Here is a 19,640-nt window from a genome sequence, read left to right on the forward strand (position 1 = left end):
TTTTTAATGGAGGCCTCGTCACATAGGCGCGATGGATTAAATCATTGGCCATTGGTGATCAGCTCAACTCTTAGCCCTTCTCCCCTCCCCAGAGATAGGGGTGGGGAACTGACAAGTCCTCAGCCCTCTAATCATGCCTTGGTCTTTCCTGTGACCAGCCCCCATCCTGAAGCTGTGGAGGGACTGCCAGCCACCAGTCAATCGCTAACATACAAAATGATACTTTTCACTTTGGTGATTCCAAGGATTTTAGGAGTCGCATGTCAGGAAACAAAGGGATGAAGGCCAAATATATATTTCACAATATCATAGTAGTATTAATTGTGTGCAGCTTTCAGAGCTGATTTTAATTATGTTATTTTATCTTTATTTTCTGTTGTGGAAAATTTCAGCCATAGCAAAAGCAGAGCAGATAGTATAATGAATTCTATGGACTCATCACCCAGCTTTCACAGCTTGTTTCATCTATTGTTTCCCATTCGCTCCTACCCAACCTCTGATTATTTTGAAGCAGATTCCAGACATCATCATCTTTTCACAAATGTTTCAGTATCTATCTACAAAAGATATAACTTTTAAAAAGCATAATCATACTATATCACACCTAAAGATGACAGTTACCTAGTCATGTTTAATGAACTCTATGTCATCTGTTCCTGGATTGCCTACAGACATCTGTAGTTCTTCTCTTGTCAGAAATTATTATTGAAGAACAGTTCTCGGTGTACATTGCTCCCACGGTTCACCCCATTGTGACTTTACATTCCTAGGAATAATGTGTCATATCACAGCTATTTCAAGTACTTTCACAGTCATACCTTTTGGGTAGGAATTATAGTCCTAGGATTGATACAGAAAATCTTTTAGTTGGGGAAAATAAAGGAGAAACAGCCCTAATTATGTTTGAAAGCGGCCCTGGATATGGGCAGTAGAATCCCTGCTCTGAAGTTAGGGTAAGAAGATGAGGTTTGATAGCTACAAAGCTCTTAATTATAGTTTTCGTCCTTCCATGGACTCACCAGTTCGCCTTGGAGCTTCATCTGAGTAGTGATTACCAGAAATTATTTTCTGCCAGAATATTGATCGGTATTTCTGATGCTGTTTAAATTCTATATGTCCTTTTATGCTTTTGAAAACCAGAAAGTATCTGAGACAGGTCTCAACCAATTTAGAAGTTTATTTTGCCAACGTTCTCCAAAGATGATTTTGATGGCTTCAATATTTAAGGGGGAATGGGCGGATACTGGGGAAAGAGGAGGAAATTTTAAAAGGTATGGGTAGACAAGAGACAAACGGTTGCATTCTTGTGAGTCTTTGATCAGCCATTCGCCTGTGAGAGGGGGGCAGAGGAATAGTCAGTTATGCATTCATCTAGCTTAGTGAATCTGCATTTCTACATAAGATAAAATAAACAGTGTACAGGAAGCCATCAGATGTGCAGTTGTCTCAGGGGAGCAGAGGGATGACTTTGAGTTCTGTCCTTTGTCCTGTATGTGTAAAGAATAAGCTGTCAATTTACATTGTTGGGGTGAAATTCAACAGAACTGTTCCAGGGTAAAGATCTTGGGGCTCATAAGGAATTTCTAAGTGGGGAATTGTGAGGGAGGTAGGTAGCTTTTTTTGTCTTTGTAGCTATCTTATTCGGGAGCAAAATGGGAGGCAGGTTTGTGTGACGCAGTTCCCAGCTTGTCTTTTCCCTTTTGCTTAGTGATTTGGGGGTCCTGAGATTTACTTTCCTTTCACACTTTCCTCAGTAAAAGAGGAAGGCAGGCAAATTGGGCACAAATTTAGCCTAAGTCTGCCTCCTTACATTTTAATATTTTAAGTTTGGCCTAAAAGTTTCCCCTTACAAGGTAAACTGCAGCCTAACTAGATGTGTAAATACACTATTCTTACACCAATCACAGATTTTCAGCAAGTCACAGGAAGTCAGCTGTTAACAAACTGTGTTTAAATAAAGCAAACATCAAGCTGTAAGCAATCCCGCTGTTTCTGTACCTCACTCTGTTTTCTGCATACCACTTTCCTTTTTCTGTCCATAAATATTATCAAACCATATGCCAGAGTTTCTCTGAACCTATTCTGGTTCTGGGAGCTGCCCAATTTGAGACTCGTTCTTTGTTCAATTAAACTGTTAAATTTAATTTATCTAGAGTCTTTCTTTTAACAGGCATCACTAATTTTTTTTCTTTATCATCTAGGTATTCTGTCATGCTGTTTCTAAAACCTCCATAATTAGAAACATTGCTTTATTAATTTTCCTACTTTTTAAAAACTCTAGTGTCTTAAAATTTGAAGAGAAAAAAATTGCTTGTTCAGGTCTGACAGCCATTTCTAAAACATATCTAACATATATGAATTACATAGGATTAGAGCCATTAAAGAATAGATTTTTTCTGGCCAGGCGCGGTGGCTCACACCTGTAATCCCAGCACTTTGGGAGGCGGAGGCGGGTGGATCACGAGGTCAGGAGATTGAGACCATCCTGGCTGATATGGTGAAACCCCGTCTCTACTAAAAATACAAAAAATTAGCCGGGCGTGGTGGCGGGCGTCTGTAGTCCCAGCTACTTGGGAGGCTGAGGCAGGAGAATGGCGTGGACCCAGGAGCAGAGCTTGCAGTGGGCCGAGATCGCGCCACCGCACTCCAGCCTGGGCAAAAGAGCGAGACTGTCTTAAAAAAAAAAAAAAAAAAGAATAGATTTTTTCTTTAGCTAGTGTTAAAAAATTATTCATGATGCTTATTAAAGGTGGTAAGGATTACTTTTTTCAAGGTGGGAGACTAGGTATAAGAAACACTGCAATGGGGTTTTGCGGTGGTGGGAGAATGAATGGGGAATCAGTAGAGGGAAAGATTCTAAGAGGAAACATTGGTGTTATGAGGGATTCTCACTAGAAGGACACAACAGAACTCTTGCTGAAGGGAGGCCAGGGTGAAAAGACACTGGGGGTTGGAAGTGAGAACAGATACATATGGGTATGGGTCATTTTCGCTAACCTGATTTAGCAAGATTCTTGCTTAAATTGGATTATACAAAGACAGAGGGAAGGCTGACATTGGCCTAGTTGAGCAGAGGACTCAGAGGAGCCTGACTCAAGTTTGGGTCAAAAAAAGAGCATTTTTGTCACTAGGTAATAGTTTTAACTATTTTCCATACATAAACATTTTCCATACCTAAACAGTTTGTTTGTTTGAGATGGATTTTTGCTCGTCGCCCAAGCTGGAGTGCAGTGGAGTGGCATGACCTGAGCCCAAAGCAACTTCCGCCTCCAAGGTTCAAGCAATTCTTGTGCCTCAGCCTTCCGAGTAGCTGGAACTACAGGCATGTGTCACCATACCAGGCTAATTTTTGTATTTTTTAAGTAGAGACAGCATTTCACCATGTTGGCTAGGCTGGTCTCAAACGCCTGACCTCAACTGATCTGCCTGCCTTGGCCTCCCAAAAAGCTGGGATTACAGGCGTGAGCCACCGTGCCTGGCCTGTAAACAGTTTTTAGGTAATTAGATAGTAAGACCACTCTTAACCAATTCGATACTGAACATAATTAGTTTTCCTTGATTACTTGAAAGTACTTGTTTTTTAATGATATTAAACATTATTAAGTCTTGTGAAAATGTGAAATTAGAGCTTTCTGGGAACTCTAGATAAAGAGTTTCCAGTAATAATTAATGTTTAACAAAATTCAAAATTACGTGTGAGGCCTAGAATTAAGACTAGCTTGGGGCTGGGTGTGGTGGCTCACGCCTGTAATCCCTGCACTTTGGGAGGCCAAGGCAGGTGGATCGCTCGAGGTCAGAAGTTTGAGACCAATCTGGCCAACATGGTGAAACCCCATCTCTACCAAAAATACAAAAATTAGCCAGGTGTGGTAGTGCGCACCTGTAATCCCAGCTACTCAGGAGGCAAAGATTGCAGTGAGCTGAGATCGTGCCACTGCACCTCAACCTGGGTGACAAAATGAGACTCTGTCTCAAAAAAAAAAAAACCAAAAAAACTAACTTTGGATAGTTTTGAAAATAAGTAAAACTTCAGAAACAATCAGAAGGTAGGAAAACCTGCTTATATAGTTAAATTGTAATTGGTGAATATGTTAGTCATTTTATTGCCTTTTTGAATATGTATGGCAACCCTATTTATAGTAATTGGGTGTCTAAGTGAAAGTGTTAATATGTTTAAGGTTTGGAACATGTAGAAGCTGTTAGTGCCTTATTAAAGTCCTACACCAGCCCCTTAGCAACAAATGCCTGTAACTTGAAGCTCGTTAATGTACAGTTGCACATTTTAAGAATCCAAGTTGACTGATAAATTATCTGATGTATCTAATTCAAATATTTGTGAGAGCTATTGCTGGGTGCAGTGGCTCAAGCTTGTAATCCCAGTACTTTGGGAGGCCAAGGCAGGCGGATCACTTGAGGTCAAGAATTCGAGACCAGCCTGGCCAACATGGTGAAACCCCATCTCTACTAAAAATACAAAAGTTAGCTGGACATGGTGGCACACACCTGTAGTCCCAGCTACGCAGGAGGCTGAGGCAGGAGAATCGCTGGAACTCGGGAGGCGGAGGTTGCAGTGAGCCGAGATTGTACCACTGCATTCCAGCCTGAGCAACAGAGTGAGACTCTGTCTCCAAAAAAAAAAAAAAGAGCTATTGATATTTTGCTTATCATAGGCAGCAGTGTTTTTGCAGTAAGCCATTTTTAAATAGTGATTTTTTTGCTGTATCAGAATATAGTAGCATAGTAATTTTTACTCTTATTTAACTCATAGTAAAGGTTTCTCTTATTTGGAATTCTCCTTTCTGTTAAATAGTTTATACCAGACTTTCTGAAAATGTTCTAGGAGGATTATATGGGTTCTTATTTACCGGTTATTTGAGAATTTCAAAATACTTTACATATTTGCTTTATATTCCCATAGCAGTTTAGATAGAGTGTGTTACCAAGATGGAAACTGGTTCTGCAGGACTAGTAACTTACGATGGCCAAACAATGAGTCATCAATAAATAGATTTTTGAACGAATCTTAAAAGTGTAATTTCTGCTGCTTTGTGCTATTACATTTTCAGAAATTTTAACACTGAACATATTTTATTTTTTAAAAAGTATGTAGAGTGTAGAGAATGCAAAGAATAATGCTTAGATGTTAGTTTCATCTGTTTCTTAAACTATTCTGAGCAGAAATACCAACCTTCCCAGTACATTATGTGTTTTCACTTATATACAGCCTTCTGTTGGAACTACTAAAGTTTTTAAAATGTTTTTTGTTCTCCCCTAGGTGTTGGATCCTGAACAAAACCATAACTTCACAGATCATTATCTAAATGTGGCCTTTGACCTTTCTCAAGTTCTTTTTATAGCTACCGCCAACACCACTGCCACCATTCCAGCTGCCTTGTTGGACAGAATGGAGATCATTCAGGTTCCAGGTACCTGACTCTTAAATGAAATCATTGTGATACATCTTGCCTTTCTGACCGTCACTTTAAAATTAGTTATGCTGTGGAGTTGTGACTGAAAGAGGTTCATTTGCCAGCATACAATCGTCAGAAGTTCTGAGGAATGTATATAAATCAGTTTCTATGTAGCTTCAAAGTCTGGAAGAGCAAAACAGCAAATGTTGACAACAACAATTTCAGATTTAATTTAGCATGAGTGATAATTTTGTGAAAAATAAGACATTCTTTCTTTAACATAATTTCTAAAATTGCAGGCCGTGTGTGGTGGCTCACGCCTGTAATCCCAGCACTCTGGGAGGCCGAGGCGGGTGGATCACTTGAGGTCAGGAATTCGAGACCAGCCTGGCCAATGTGGTAAAACCTCGTCTCTACTAAAAATACAAAAATTAGCCTGGCATGGTGGTGGGCGCCTGTAGTCCCACCTACTCAGGAGGCTGAGGCAGGAGAATCCCTTGAACCTGAGAGGGGAAGGTTGCAGTGAGCCTCACGCCACTGCACTCCAGCCTGGGTGACAGAGTGAAACTCCATCTCAAAAAAAAAAAAAAAAAAAAAACTGAATGTTTTCATAAAATCTGGCCTCACTTTTATATTAAAATGCATGCCGCTTTTAAATTCCTCTTGAATCTATCAAATAGTTAAATTTTTTAACTGTCTTCTTCACTGGAGTGTGCAAAATGTATTCCTTCGCTTACTAACACTAGATAAATTATAGCACTTTCACCTTATTTTGATTGCTCAGAATTGTTTTTCCCTGGAAGAGATCAAATATCAGTGAGGTTTTTTTTAATGTAAAGTAGAATCTAAATGTCTTTATTTATTTAATTATTTAGAGACAGAGTCTAGCTCTGTTGCCCAGGCAAGTGCAGTGGCACAATTTTGGCTCACTGCAGCCTCTGCTGCCGAAGTTCAAGTGAGTCTCGTGTGTCAGCCTCCCAAGTAGCTGGGATTACAGGCACTCGCGACCACGCCCAGGTAATTTTTGTATTTTTAGTAGAGACAGGATTTCGCCATGTTGGCTAGTCTGGCTTCGGACTCCTGGCCTCAAGTGATCTGCCTGCCTTGGCCTCCAAAATTGTTGGGATTACAGACGTGAGCCACCATGTCCAACCTAAATGTCTTTTATTTATTTTTTCTTTTTTTGAGACGGAGTCTCACTTTGTCACCCAGGCTGGAATGCAGGGGCACAATCTCGGCTCACTGCAACCTCTGCTTCCTGGTTCAGGTGATTCTCGTGCCTCAGCCTCCCAAGTTGTTGGGACTACGGGTGCGCACCATCACACCTGGCTAATTTTTGCATTTTTAGTAGGGATGGGGTTTCTCCATATTGGCCAGGGTGGTCTTGAACTCCTGACCTTAGGTGATTCACCTGCCTCAGCTTCCCAAAGTGCCGGGATTACAGGCATGAACTGCCACACCCGGCCCTAAATGTCTTTAGATTCTAAATGTAATCTAAATATATTTTTCTGATTAATCTGAAATATATTTTTACTACTAAGTGAGTTATAATTGGATTTCTATTTTTTTTTTTTTTTTTTTTTGAGATGGAGTCTCGCTCTGTTGCCAGGCTGGGGTGCAGTGGTGCGATCTTGGCTCACTACAACCTCTACATCCCAGGTTCAAACAATTCTCTTGCCTCAGCCTCCTGAGTAGCTGAAACTACAGGCGTGCGCTACCACGCCCAGCTAATTTTTGTATTTTTAGTAGAGACAGGGTTTCACCATGTTGGCCAGGATGGTCTCGATGTCTTGACCTCATGATCTACCCGCCTTGGCCTCCCAATATAATTGGATTTCTTCATTATCTGTGAGCATTGCAGGTTCCTATATTTAATTTTAAAATATGGTAGAGTAAAAAGTTAATTGTGTATTTAAAGTCTAAAGTAAATAAGTAATGAGACTCAATTCCCTGGAAACTCCAAGTTACGGCAGAAAACCCATTAGATACACTAAATTAAAGTGAAAGAATCAGGACAGCTGCTGCAGAGGGGAACATATGATGCCACCTTCTTCCTTTGGCAGATTTAGCTGTCCGATCTTCTAGCTTTCCTGGTGTTTACTAACCTCTTTCCATTCAAAAGGTGCCTTATCAATTCATATTTTTAAGTTTTGCTTGTTAAATGGAAAGGGACGTTAGATGGAATTTTGTCTTACAGGATTTAGAGACAAAGAAAATCTATATTTATTCAGGCTATTAAATAAGAACGTAAAGTATTTTAAATATACTGTATATATAAAATACATATATACATACATAAATACATATGCACACATATATAATTACATATACACACACGTTTATATGTACGATCATGTGGAGGGAAAAACCTTTTGTAGGGACATCTTAGGTTTTCTTTTGCTGCTACCATTTATTTTATAGTCATAGTTCTGGAAACAGTATCTTTAGAGCCCTTTTGGAACCCATTGCTTAGTTAATTGACGGGTGTGTGTGTGTTTCAAGTATAGATCAAATTAGGCTAAAAAGAAGCATTTATTTTTCTATTTGAAATTTCAGAGGATTTGAGGATAAAGAGATAATTGTCTCTAAGATTTGAGGTTTTTTCCTCTTTGGGAGATACATCATTTAATCAGAAGACTTTCAAACACTGTGCTTAGTAAATGCTTGTTTTGTTTGTGAAAACATTGGAAATTTTAACAATTATTGATTTAGATCAAATTTCTTTTTTCTTTTTCCTTTTCTTTTTGGAGACAGAGTCTCGAGTCTCTGCTGACCTGGCTAGAGTGCAGTGGCACAATCTCAGCTCATTGCAACCTCCCTCTCCCCAGCTGAAGCAATTCTCGTGCCTCAGCCTCCAGAGTAACTGGGACTACAGACACGTGCAACCACGCCCAGCTAATTTTTTGTATTTTTAGTAGAGACAGGGTTTCGCCATGTTGCCCAGGCTGGTCTCAAACTCCTAAGCTCAAGTGATCTGCCTGCCTCAGCTTCCCAAAGTGCTAGGATTACAGATGTGAGCCAACGTGCCTGGCCAGAATAAATTTCTTTATTGTAATTATAGTCTCATTTGAAATAATACTTAAATGTGTTCTAAATCTAAGATCCATTTAATCTATATTTGATTCATTAAAAAAGCATGGCACTGGCTGGGAGCAGTGGCTCATGCCTGTAATCTCAGCACTTTGGGAGGCTGAGGCTGGTGGATCACTTAAGGCGGGGAGTTTGAGACCAGCCTGGCCAACATGGCAAAGCCCCGTCTCTAGTGAAAATACAGAAATCAACCAGGCATGGTTACGCATGCCTGTAATCCTAACTACTTGGTAGGCTGAGGCTGGAGAATCGCTTGAGCCCGAGAGGTGGAGGTTGTAGTGAGCTGAGATCACGCCACTGCACTCCAGCCTGGGCGACAGAGGGAGACTCTGTCTCTAAAAAAAAAAAAAAACGCATGGCATTATGGGAGCCATGTAAATAATTACGAAACAAGATCCCTTCTTTTCCAGGGTATACACAGGAGGAGAAGATAGAGATTGCCCATAGGCACTTGATCCCCAAGCAGCTGGAACAACATGGGCTGACTCCTCAGCAGATTCAAATCCCCCAGGTCACCACTCTTGACATCATCACCAGGTTAGTTAGCCATCCTGAGGCTTCATTAATGAACTCCAGGCACGTTTTGGGTATTTACTGAGTTACCAAACTTAGGACACAGAGTATCAATATTTGAGTTTTTCATCTTTTGAGATAAGCCACAGTCTCCTGAAAAGGAGATTATTTTATTGGCATCCCATAGCATCCATTTATCTTTCTTCAACAACTTCCAGCAAGTGTTATCATAACTATTGATTTACACCATTCTCTGGACTAGGCAGAAGTTTACAGAGAAACCATTTGGAATATTGTTATAGCTAAAGCTGAAATTTATGCTTTGCCACAATAGCAATATAAGGGGTTAATCTGATCATTTAAAAACCAAATATGTGGCAAATATAGAGACACTTTTTATGCCCAGGATCTTGAAAGTTTTTGAATTCTAAGAGGTGATATGCTACTTTCAGATAATCTGATATAAGTTACTCAGTTTTCTTTTCTTCTGTTTGGCTGAGAGATTTTTTAAATCCTTGGAATTTTGATCTTCAGAATTAACACTGGAACAATAGAGAAGGTGCCTTCCCCAGTTTGCTACCAAATGCTTAAGCCTGTAGCAAGCAGTGTGTAAATTACCTGAATAGAGTATTGCTTAGTCTAATGTACAGATTCCCTGTTTGAATGGAAAATATACCCTGTTGAGAATTTATATCCACCACAGCCTCTTACAGTTTTCCTGGCTCAGTATTACAGATCCATTGCATCATCCAGCAAGTCATGTCAGGCTGCCAAGCTCGAGTCATGCGGCCCTTTTCTAGTAACTACTGTTTTTAAGAGATGTAAAGTATTTCTGTATTTTGAACTTTGACTTAGAGTTTGGCCAGACTGTCTTTTGATCTGTGCGTTCTTATGGGTCTATATAGATTTATATACAAAACAGTAAGACTAAATCTTACCTGGGGATTCCTTTTCTTAATTTGTTTTGTGATTTATGGTGTGGATAATGCCAAGAGAAATAAATTAAGTGACTTATATGCCTGAGTCTTCCAACAATATCATTATTCCAGATAACACTCATGATGCCTTTGGGTAACTTTCAATAAGTCATTAAGCTTTTTGATAGCTTCCCCATCTGTAAAATATGAGGGATGGAGAAAAACCCAGAGTTTATCTGAATAATAATGATTCTGAAGAGTGATCATTATTTATATTTCCCAATTGTTGCCTGGAGAACTATTTCTTTTTTTATATATACTTGTTAACTCAAAATATCAGATCTTAAAAGCTATGGACATAAGGAAATACTGAGCAGTTTTGTTAGTTTTGATATTGTTTTTAAAAACAGCACAAGTATGTACTACTCCAGGCACGTTTTGGGTATTTAGTGAGTTACCAAACTTAGGACATAGAGTATCAATATTTGAGTTTTTCATCTTTTGAGATATGTCACAGTCATAGACCCTAATGTTCTAGTCTTTCTTGTCTCCTAGTATAACTCACCTACTTGAATACTTCCAGTCCCAGTATACTTAATGCTAGCTAATCACTACCTCTTCATGGGTAATTCTAATTGTAACAAAGATAATTATTTTTATTATTTTTTTAAGACAGGTTCTCATGCTGTTACTCAGGCTGGAGTGCAGTGGCGTGATCTTGGCTCACGGCAGCCTCTGCCTCGCAGGCTCAAGCCATCTTCCCGCCTAATCCCCTAAGTAGCTGGGACCACAGGCGCATGCCGGGCATGATGGTGTGCACCTGTAATCCCAGCTACTCAGGAGTCTGAGGAAGGGGAATTGCTGGAACCAGGGAGGTGGAGGTTGCAGTGAGTCGAGATCGTGCCGCTGCACTTCAGCCTGGGCAACAGAGTGAGACTCCGTCTTAAAAAAAAAAAAAAAAAAATTAGAGATGGGGTCTCACCATCTTGGCGAGGCTGGCCTGGAACTCCTGAGCTCAAGTGATAATTGTTACAAAGATATTCTTTCTGTTCACTTTTCTATAATTTTCTTCTTCTGCCTTATATGAGCACCTGGAATCTAAGTGTAATTCCTCCTTGTACAGCCCTTCTGACATTAAAATAAAATACTATCAGGTGTGCAGGCTAAGCGTTCTCTTCTTCAAGCTAACCATTCCTCTCCTCTGTACCGTTCCTCTTGATGTAGTTTCAAGACTTCCTAATTAGTCTTCTTCTGAAAGAATCCTGTATATCAATGTGTCTTAAAATTAAACACCCAGAGTTGAACACAGTGTTTCAGATAGAGTCTAAACAGTTCATGGTATAGGAAGATCATGCTTTTCTTATTCTGACTATATTATTTTATGACTGTATCTCTAGATTCTTAGCTTTTTAAAGATTATTCTCTTCCCTTTTTCAGTGAATTTCACTAAGCTTGGCATATCCTATTTTGTATTTATAGAGCTGAATTTTTTAAAGCCCAAATGTAGAAGTTGTTAAGATGCCTCCCTGTTTCCTCCCTTATTGAAATTATGTGTAGTTGCATAATATAGACTTTATATCCTTCTGTACCTTTGACTGAAATGAGTTTTAGTGTTTAGCTAAGAGCTTTTTATCTGTCTTTTCTCAGAACTTTTAAAATCTGCTTTCGTAAAGTCTACAGTGTATGTCTGACTTAATCAAATGTATGGCTTAGTCAAATCCAATTCTTCAGATAAAACTGCATTCTCCACCTGATCCTGTCCATTCAGGTCCATTCAAAACTAAATGGCCAAAAATGGTTTCACTGCATAATGGTCTGTGGAATGTCTTAATGGAGTTTGATTCTAATGTACATGTGTTTAAAGCAGCTCTGCTTAACCACACGTAGAGTCTTTTTCACAGTGTCACAGTGCTTTCATCACTTAGCATACCTTCTTCCTTTAGAAATCTTCACAATGAAAATACACTGAAGAAAGGTGGTTAGCAAAGTGCCTAGTGAAAACCAGATTTCTGTCTCAGATTTGTTTTTGTTTTAGTTCCACAAAGAGCACAGTTTTTCTTACTCTTTCAGCAATATTTCAAATACAATAAATTTATCTAGAATTTTCCTAAATTGACAAATTTTGTTTAAGAAAACTCTTCAACAAATTACCGAGGAGTAAATGGTTTTTTTATATGGTGCCAAGTTTACTTTGGCAATGTAAATTGAACTAGAACTAGGGTTCATTTTTAAGTGTAGGATTATAATTCAAAATAATCTGTATAAAGGACATTGTTGTAGCTGAAAATACATCAGAGTACTGAAGAAATAACAATAATGAGGAGTTTTAAGTGTGGAAAAGCTAGTATTCAAGAAAGGGTAATGAACTTGTAAATGTACACCGTTTCCTTACTAAAAATGTTAATCACATTACTTCTATTTTTTTAGGTGGTGTATAGTCAAAAATAATATATTTTTCTTTGATGACAGGTATACCAGAGAGGCAGGGGTTCGTTCTCTGGATAGAAAACTTGGGGCCATTTGCCGAGCTGTGGCCGTGAAGGTGGCAGAAGGACAGCATAAGGAAGCCAAGTTGGATCGTTCTGATGTGACTGAGAGAGAAGGTTGGTGACCTTGTTCTGGCATTCTCAGGCCTAGTGGCTAGGAATGAGTGACAGAAGAAGGTTGGGTATGGAGGGGAAGGTGTTGGATAGTCCTTGGAGCAGTGACACACATGACTCCACTGTTAAATGCATCCAGTAAGTAATACCTTAATGTTTCAACATGTTTCATCAAGAGGATTGTCTTTTACAAATAGCACAGTTTTAACTGGAGTAATACTCAATATGAATGCTTTGAGGATATAGGAACTGTATTAGGGTTCACTAGAGGGATAAGACTAATAGGATAGATGTGTATGTGAAGAAGAGTTTAAGCAGTATTGACTCACACAATCACATGGTGAAGTCCCACAGTAGGCCATCTGCAGACTGAGGAGCAAGGAAGTCATTCCGAGTTCCAAAACCTCAAAAGTAGGGAAGCTGACAGTGCAGCCTTCAGTCTGTGGCTGAAGCCCCAAGAGCCCCTGGCAAACCACTGGTACATTCTAGAGTCCAAAAGTTGAAGAACTTCGAGTCCGATATTTGAGGGCAAGAAGCATCCAGCACGGGAGGAAGCTGAAGGCCAGAAGAATCAGCAAGTCTGATCCTTCCAACTTCTTTTGTCTGCTTTATTGTAGCCATGCTGGAAGCTGATTAGATGATGCCCACTCAGATTGAGGGTGGGTCTGCCTCTCTCAGTCCACTGACTCAAATGTTAATCTCCTTTGACAATATCCTCACAGACACACTGGAACAATACTTTGCATCCTTCAGTCCAAACAAGTTGACACTCAATATTAACCATCACAGTAACTTTCTCCAGATGTATAATGATGGTGTATATTATGTATGGGTTCTGGTGTTATCTTATTTCTTTCTGACCCAGATAGTTAAGTCTTTAAATAATTCATAACATAAAAAGTTTTTACAACGTTAGAAAATCCATGCTGTTCAAGTACTGCAAGGGCAGACCTTTGTACTCTGGAATAGCTCCATGTGTAATAATTTTTCACACATTTTCTTTTACAGATAAACAAATAAATGTAATTATTATTTAAAAAATTATTGTGGAGGTGTTCTATTACTGTAATCAATCAAATGTGGACGTTCCTTTGGTACCCACTTAAAATATTTTAACTGGCCGGGCACAGTGGCTCATGCCTTTGATCCCAGCACTTTGGAAGGTTGAAGTGGGCAGATCACTTGAGGTCAGGAGTTTGAAACCAGTCTAGCCAACATGGTGAAACCCCATCTCTACTAAAAATACAAAAATTAGCCGGCCGTAGTGGCAGGCATCTGTAGTCCCAGCTACTCCGGAGGTTGAGGCAGGAGAATCGCTTGAGCCCAAAAGTCAAGAGGTTGCAGTGAGCAAAGATCATGCAGCTGCACTCCATCTAGGCAACAGAGTGAGACTCCATCTCAAAAAAATAAATAGGTAAATAAAATAAAATGTTTTAATTTCTTGCCCCAGAACTGTAAGGGGTCTCAGTTCATCATATCATGCTGTTATGCAGTTTGCCAAAATTTGCTTTAACAAACATGAGTTGGCCAGGCGTGATGGCTCAAGCCTGTAATCCCAGCACTTTGGGAGGCCGAGGCGGGTGGATCACGAGGTCAAGAGATCGAGACCATCCTGGCTAACACGGTGAAACCCCGTCTCTACTAAAAATACAAAAAACTAGCCGGGCGTGGTGGCGGGCACCTGTAGTCCCAGCTACTCGGAGGCTGAGGCGGGAGAATGGCGTGAACCCGGGAGGCGGAGCTTGCAGTGAGCCGAAATCGCGCCACTGCACTCCAGCCTGGGTGACAGAGCAAGACTCCGTCTCAAAAAAAAAAAAAAAAAAAAAAAAAGTTGTAGGGAATTGACAGTTCCTTTCATAGTAAAGAGATTTATTAGATTTTTCTACCATTTTCATAGCTCTTTCAAGAAAGAAGTTGGATGACTATGATTAAAGAACCCTAATTTATGGTGGGCCCAGTTCAACAGACACAGCCAAACGTCTTTCTTGTTTTTCTATCAGTTGCTGAACACAGTGCATTTTACAGCAGTAGCATGAGTCAGCTTTCACAGAATCCTCCTGTGGCCAGTCCAGTGCTTCACCCCTGCACCCCCGTGCCTGGAACCTCACTGGTTCATTTTCTCCAGAGAGTAAAGCTCCTATCTTCTGTTGGATTGGAGGGAGGCAGTGCCTTCATTATGTGGAGTAGGAATAGAGGTAGTGAGTTCTAATTGTTTTTTATCCAGACTTTAAAACTTTTGCTTTATTTTTATTATTTTTATTTTATTTTATTTTTCGAGAGAGAGTCTCGCTCTGTCGTCCAGGCTGGAGTGCAGCGGCACAATCTTGGCTCACTGCAACCTCCACCTCCCAGATTCAAGCGATTCTCCTGCCTCAGCCTCCCCGGTAGCTGGGACTATAGACGTACGCCACCATGCCCGGCTAATTTTTGTATTTTTAGTAGAGACAGGGTTTCACCATGTTGGCCAGGCTGGTCTTGAACTGCTGACCTCAGGTGATCTGCCCACCTCAGCCTCCCAAAGTGCTGGGATTACAGGTGTGAGCCACTGTGCCTAGGTTTATTTTTATTTTTTATTTTGACTCTGCCTTGGGAGAATCTAGAAAACTTTTGCCTTTTGTCCCACTCTTCACCCATGCTTTCAGGGCTACCTTGAATTTCTTAGCTTTTGGAGACTTTTAAGACCCACATCAACTTCTTGTTCTCTACCTCTAGCCCCACAGACATTGAAGTTTCTGCTTTGTCTAGCCTGTTCAGTGTTTGTTACTTTTTGTCCATGTACTTTTTGTTTTCCAAAATTTTGTCAGTATCTGTCAGCTGTTGTCTTCTTTCTCATTTTTTTTGTTCTTGTGAGTTTATATATTTTTTATTTCTTAATTGTCATTTTAATACGATTTGGACAGGAAGTATAAATGCATGCCCAGACTACCATTTATAGAAATTTGAATTAAAAAAAAAATGTCCTAGATGGAGGGAGTACCTATCAAGGGTGGAAATCACTGGTATAGATGACAGTGACAGTGGAGAACTGAGGTCTATAAAAGTTAAGACCTAGATCTAGATGCTCCTGAATTTCTCCTTTTTATTCTTAACAACACTTCCTTTGTGCTGTGATCTCAAGCAGCTGAGCCTATGTCTTTTGGTTTTTGTCTGATATAACAGAAGGTAGAGGATGAAATAAATGAGTTTATTAGGTAACACATTTTGAAAATTGTGTTTAAGATTTAGACGATGTATTTTAGAATTAATACATTCAGAGGAATTCATTGTCAAGGGAAACTTTTGTATAGTTATATATTGCTTGATGTTTATACATACATCCATTAGCATATTTCTAATAATATCTTTAATTATACTAGCTATTTTAAAATAACCCACAAATACTCAAGGAATTGTTCAGTTTGTGAACTGTGTGAGAACTACAGTTTTTCATAGTAACATTTATTTGTGTGGTTTTTAAAATAGGTGATCACAGAACATCTTCTAAATGATAAGACAGGTAAGCAGATTTGCTTAGTTAAGATATCACCAAGAGCATCCAGATGAACAGAATAAATACTTGTCTCTTGGAGATGATTTTGGGTGTAGTCTTTACTAGAGGCACAGGTATGAACTCCAAGTTGGCTCTAATATTGTGAGATACCCTTGAGTAAATAACAGCCATTCTCTAGACCTTAGTAGAATGATTATTAGGTGTCCTGAATTGGTGTTTATGACCTCAACCAAACCAAAAGAATAATTTCTACAAAAGAGTCTGTGTTAGGTTTTCATAGCACCAAGTTCAAATGGAGCTTAGTAATGAAAAGATTCTCATTAAGAAATGAATTATTTAAAATTAGAGTATAAAACAAGACAGTTGTTTTAGAAACTTCAAGTAATACAGTGTGGGAATTATTTTTAATGTTAAAAATAAAGCTTTCCTAATTCAAGCACGAGAGACTGAAAAAAAATAATAATAATAAGGCGAACTTGGAGTTACTGCCAGGAAGAAAAGTAATTTTAGGCCACAAGCTTCAAAACAGGCAGAAACCTCCAGTGTATCAAACTTTCTGGAATAGGCCCAGAAGCACTAATCTGTGAACACTTGTCTTTGTATCTGTGGGGTCTTAACTGGCAGTTAAAGAGACTAAATAATAGCAGGGAGTTTAAAAAGCAGGTGAGATTTAGAGTTGACCAATCTGTGTTAGAGGAGGAACATTTTTGGTTTCAGTCACTTACCTATAAAGTATGAGAATTATTTCTTTGAAAGAATGCTGCCTCTGTTTTTCTGCATGTTGTTAGTATTTTCTGAATTGCCCTTTTCCTTTCTAGGGTATTTGTTGGATTGAGGGATTAATTGGATTACATGACTACAGTTTTATTCTGCTTTTTGCCTGCCTTTTGCCAAGAAAGACACAAATCTTCCATGTACTTAATTTTGCACACTTGGGTGTTTCTAAACAGGGTAAATGTTCATTTAAGTACCCATGTATCATATATATTCAATTTATATCTAGCAAGATTTTTCCTCAAAAACTATCCTAAGCAAAAAAGGATTTATATTATAATCAGTCCTTATAAAGTTCCTCATAATACACTGCATTCTCAATTACTTAATTTTTGAAGAACATAGTATTTGAGGAAGTTACATTAAACAGAAAGAACCTTGGTAGATACCAGTTTCTGATTATTCTCATAGAAGTCACCTGAAAACTTGGTTAGAAAAAAAAGACAAAATTGATACAAATTTAACAGTTATTCATGAAATGTGTAAATGTTGTGTTATTCCATTTTGCTGTGCTATACACGAATACTTAAGGCTGGGTAATTTATAAAGAAAAGAGGTTTGTTTGGGCAGAGTTCTGCAGCCTCTATAAGAGGCACAGTGCCAGCTTATAAGGTGAGGCCTTAGGTAGCTTATGATGGAAGACAAAGGGAGAGCAGGCATGTCACATGGTGAGAGAGGGAGCAAGAGAAAAAGGTGAAAGAGCCAGGGACCTTTTAACAACCAGCTGTCATGTGAACTCATTACTATGGGGAAGGCAACAAGCCGTTTATCAAGGATGTGCCCCTGTGACCCAAACACCTCCCAGTAGTCCCCCTCCAACAATGGGAAACAAAGCTATAGTAATCAAAACAGCATGGTACTGGTATAAAAATAGACACATAGATCCATGGAACAGAATGCAGAAACTAGAAATAAAGCCACAAATCTACAGCCGACTGATCTTTGGCAAAGTAGACAAAAACGTACACTGGGAAAGGACAACCTATTCAGTAAATGGTGCTGAGAAAATTGGATAGCCATAGGCAGAAAGAATGAAACTGAACCACTCTCTCTCTTATTTTATATAAAAATCAACTTAAGAGGCTGGGTGCAGTGGCTCACCTGTAATCCCAGAACTTTGGGAGGCTTAGGTGGGCAGATCACTTGAGGTCAGGAGTTCGAGACCAGCCTGGCCAAAATGGTGAAACCCCGTCTCTACTGAAAATACAAAAATTAGCCGGGCATGGTGGCACACGCCTATAGTCCCAGCTACTCAGGAGGCTGAGACAGGAGAATCACTTGAACCCAGGAGGTGGAGGTTGCAGTGAGCCAAGATTGCACCATTGCACTCCAGCCTGGGCATCGCAGCAAGACTCTGTCTCAAAAAAAAAAAAAAAAAAAAAAAAATCAACTCAAGACAGATTAAAGACTTAAATGTAAAATCCAAAACTAAAACATACTAGAAGAAAATCTAGAAAAAATTCTTCTGGACATTGCCCTAGACAAAGAATTCATGACTAAGACCTCAGAAGCAAAAGCAATAAAACCAAAAGTAGACAAATGAGACTTAATTAAACTAAAAAGCTTTTTGTACAGCAAAAGAAATAATCAACAGAGTAAACAGACAACTTGCAGAATAAGCAAAAATGTTTGCAAACTGCATATCCAAAAGACCAATACCCAGAATCTACAAGCAACTCAGGCAACTCAACAGCAGCAACAACAACCACCACCACCCAAATAACCCTATTTAAAAGTAGGCAAAGGACATGAAAGACATTTTTCAAAAGAAGACATACAAGTGGCCAACAAGCATTTGAAAAAATGCTCAATATCACTAATCATCAGAAAAACGAAAAATCTACAAGATATCATCTTATACCAGTCAAAACAGCTATTTTTAGAAAGTCAAAAAATATGATGTTGGTGAGGATGTGGAGAAAAGGGAGTGCTTATATAGTGTTGGGAGAAATGTAAATTAGTACCACCTCTATGGAAAACATATGGAGAGTTCTCAAAGAACAAAAAATAGAACCGTCATTTGATCCAGCAATCCCACTACTGGGCATATACCCAGAGGAAAAGAATTCATTATGTCAAAAAGATAACCTGCGCACATATGTTTGTTTTATCCGATATAAAAAGTCTGTTTTATCTGGTATAAAAAGAATGGAATCATGCCTTTTGCAGCAATATGGATGAAATTGAAAGCCATGACAGTAACTCAGAAATTCAAATACTGAATATTCTCATTTATAAGTGGAAGCCAAATAATGTGGACATGTGAACATAGAGTGTGGAATAATAGATACAAGCATGAGCTACCGTGCCCAGCCTCAGAAAATTTAATTTCCCTCTTACTTTTGTCATTGACCCAAAGGTTGTCCAGGAGCATGTTGTTTAATTTACATGTGTTTGTATATTTTTGAGAGTTTCTCTTCAGATTGATTTTTAGTTTTATTCTACTGTGTGAAGATACTTGATATGATTTTGATTTTTTTTTAATTTGTTGAGACTTGTTTGTGGCCTGACGTTTGGCCTGTCTTGGAGAATGTCCCATGTGCTAATGAGAAAAATGTATCTTTTGTGGTTGTTGGGTAGGATGTTCTGTAAATGTCTGTTAGGTCCATTTGGTTTTAAGTTCAGCGTTTCTCTGTTGACTTTCTGTCTGTCTCAGTGATCTATTACGGCTCTCAGTGGGGTGTTGGAAGTCCCGCATTATTATTATATTGCTATCTGTCTCTTTTCTTAGGCCCTAGTAGTATTTGTTTTATTAATCGGGTACTCCAGTTTTGGCAGTATATACTTAGGATTATTATATCTTCTTGTTGAATTGATCCCTGTGTCATTATATATATATATATAT

At 39.0% G+C, this 19,640-nt stretch overlaps 1 protein-coding gene across 5 annotated transcripts in view; it reads left to right on the forward strand.

The window, feature by feature from the left end:
* LOC105492228 (lon peptidase 2, peroxisomal) overlaps window positions 1-19,640 on the forward strand; it is a 118,899-nt gene that overhangs the window by 44,927 nt on the left and 54,332 nt on the right. For all 5 annotated transcript variants that reach the window (XM_011759257.2, XM_011759256.2, XM_011759254.2 and 2 more), the window contains 3 exons: window positions 5,276-5,426; window positions 8,912-9,038; window positions 12,401-12,534. In XM_011759257.2, coding sequence (XP_011757559.2) covers window positions 5,276-5,426; window positions 8,912-9,038; window positions 12,401-12,534 — 412 coding nt within the window. The remainder of the gene's footprint in view (window positions 1-5,275; window positions 5,427-8,911; window positions 9,039-12,400; window positions 12,535-19,640) is intronic.

The sequence above is a fragment of the Macaca nemestrina genome, chromosome 18 (genome assembly GCF_043159975.1).
Source record: "Macaca nemestrina isolate mMacNem1 chromosome 18, mMacNem.hap1, whole genome shotgun sequence".
NCBI classification, from domain to species: domain Eukaryota; kingdom Metazoa; phylum Chordata; class Mammalia; order Primates; family Cercopithecidae; genus Macaca; species Macaca nemestrina.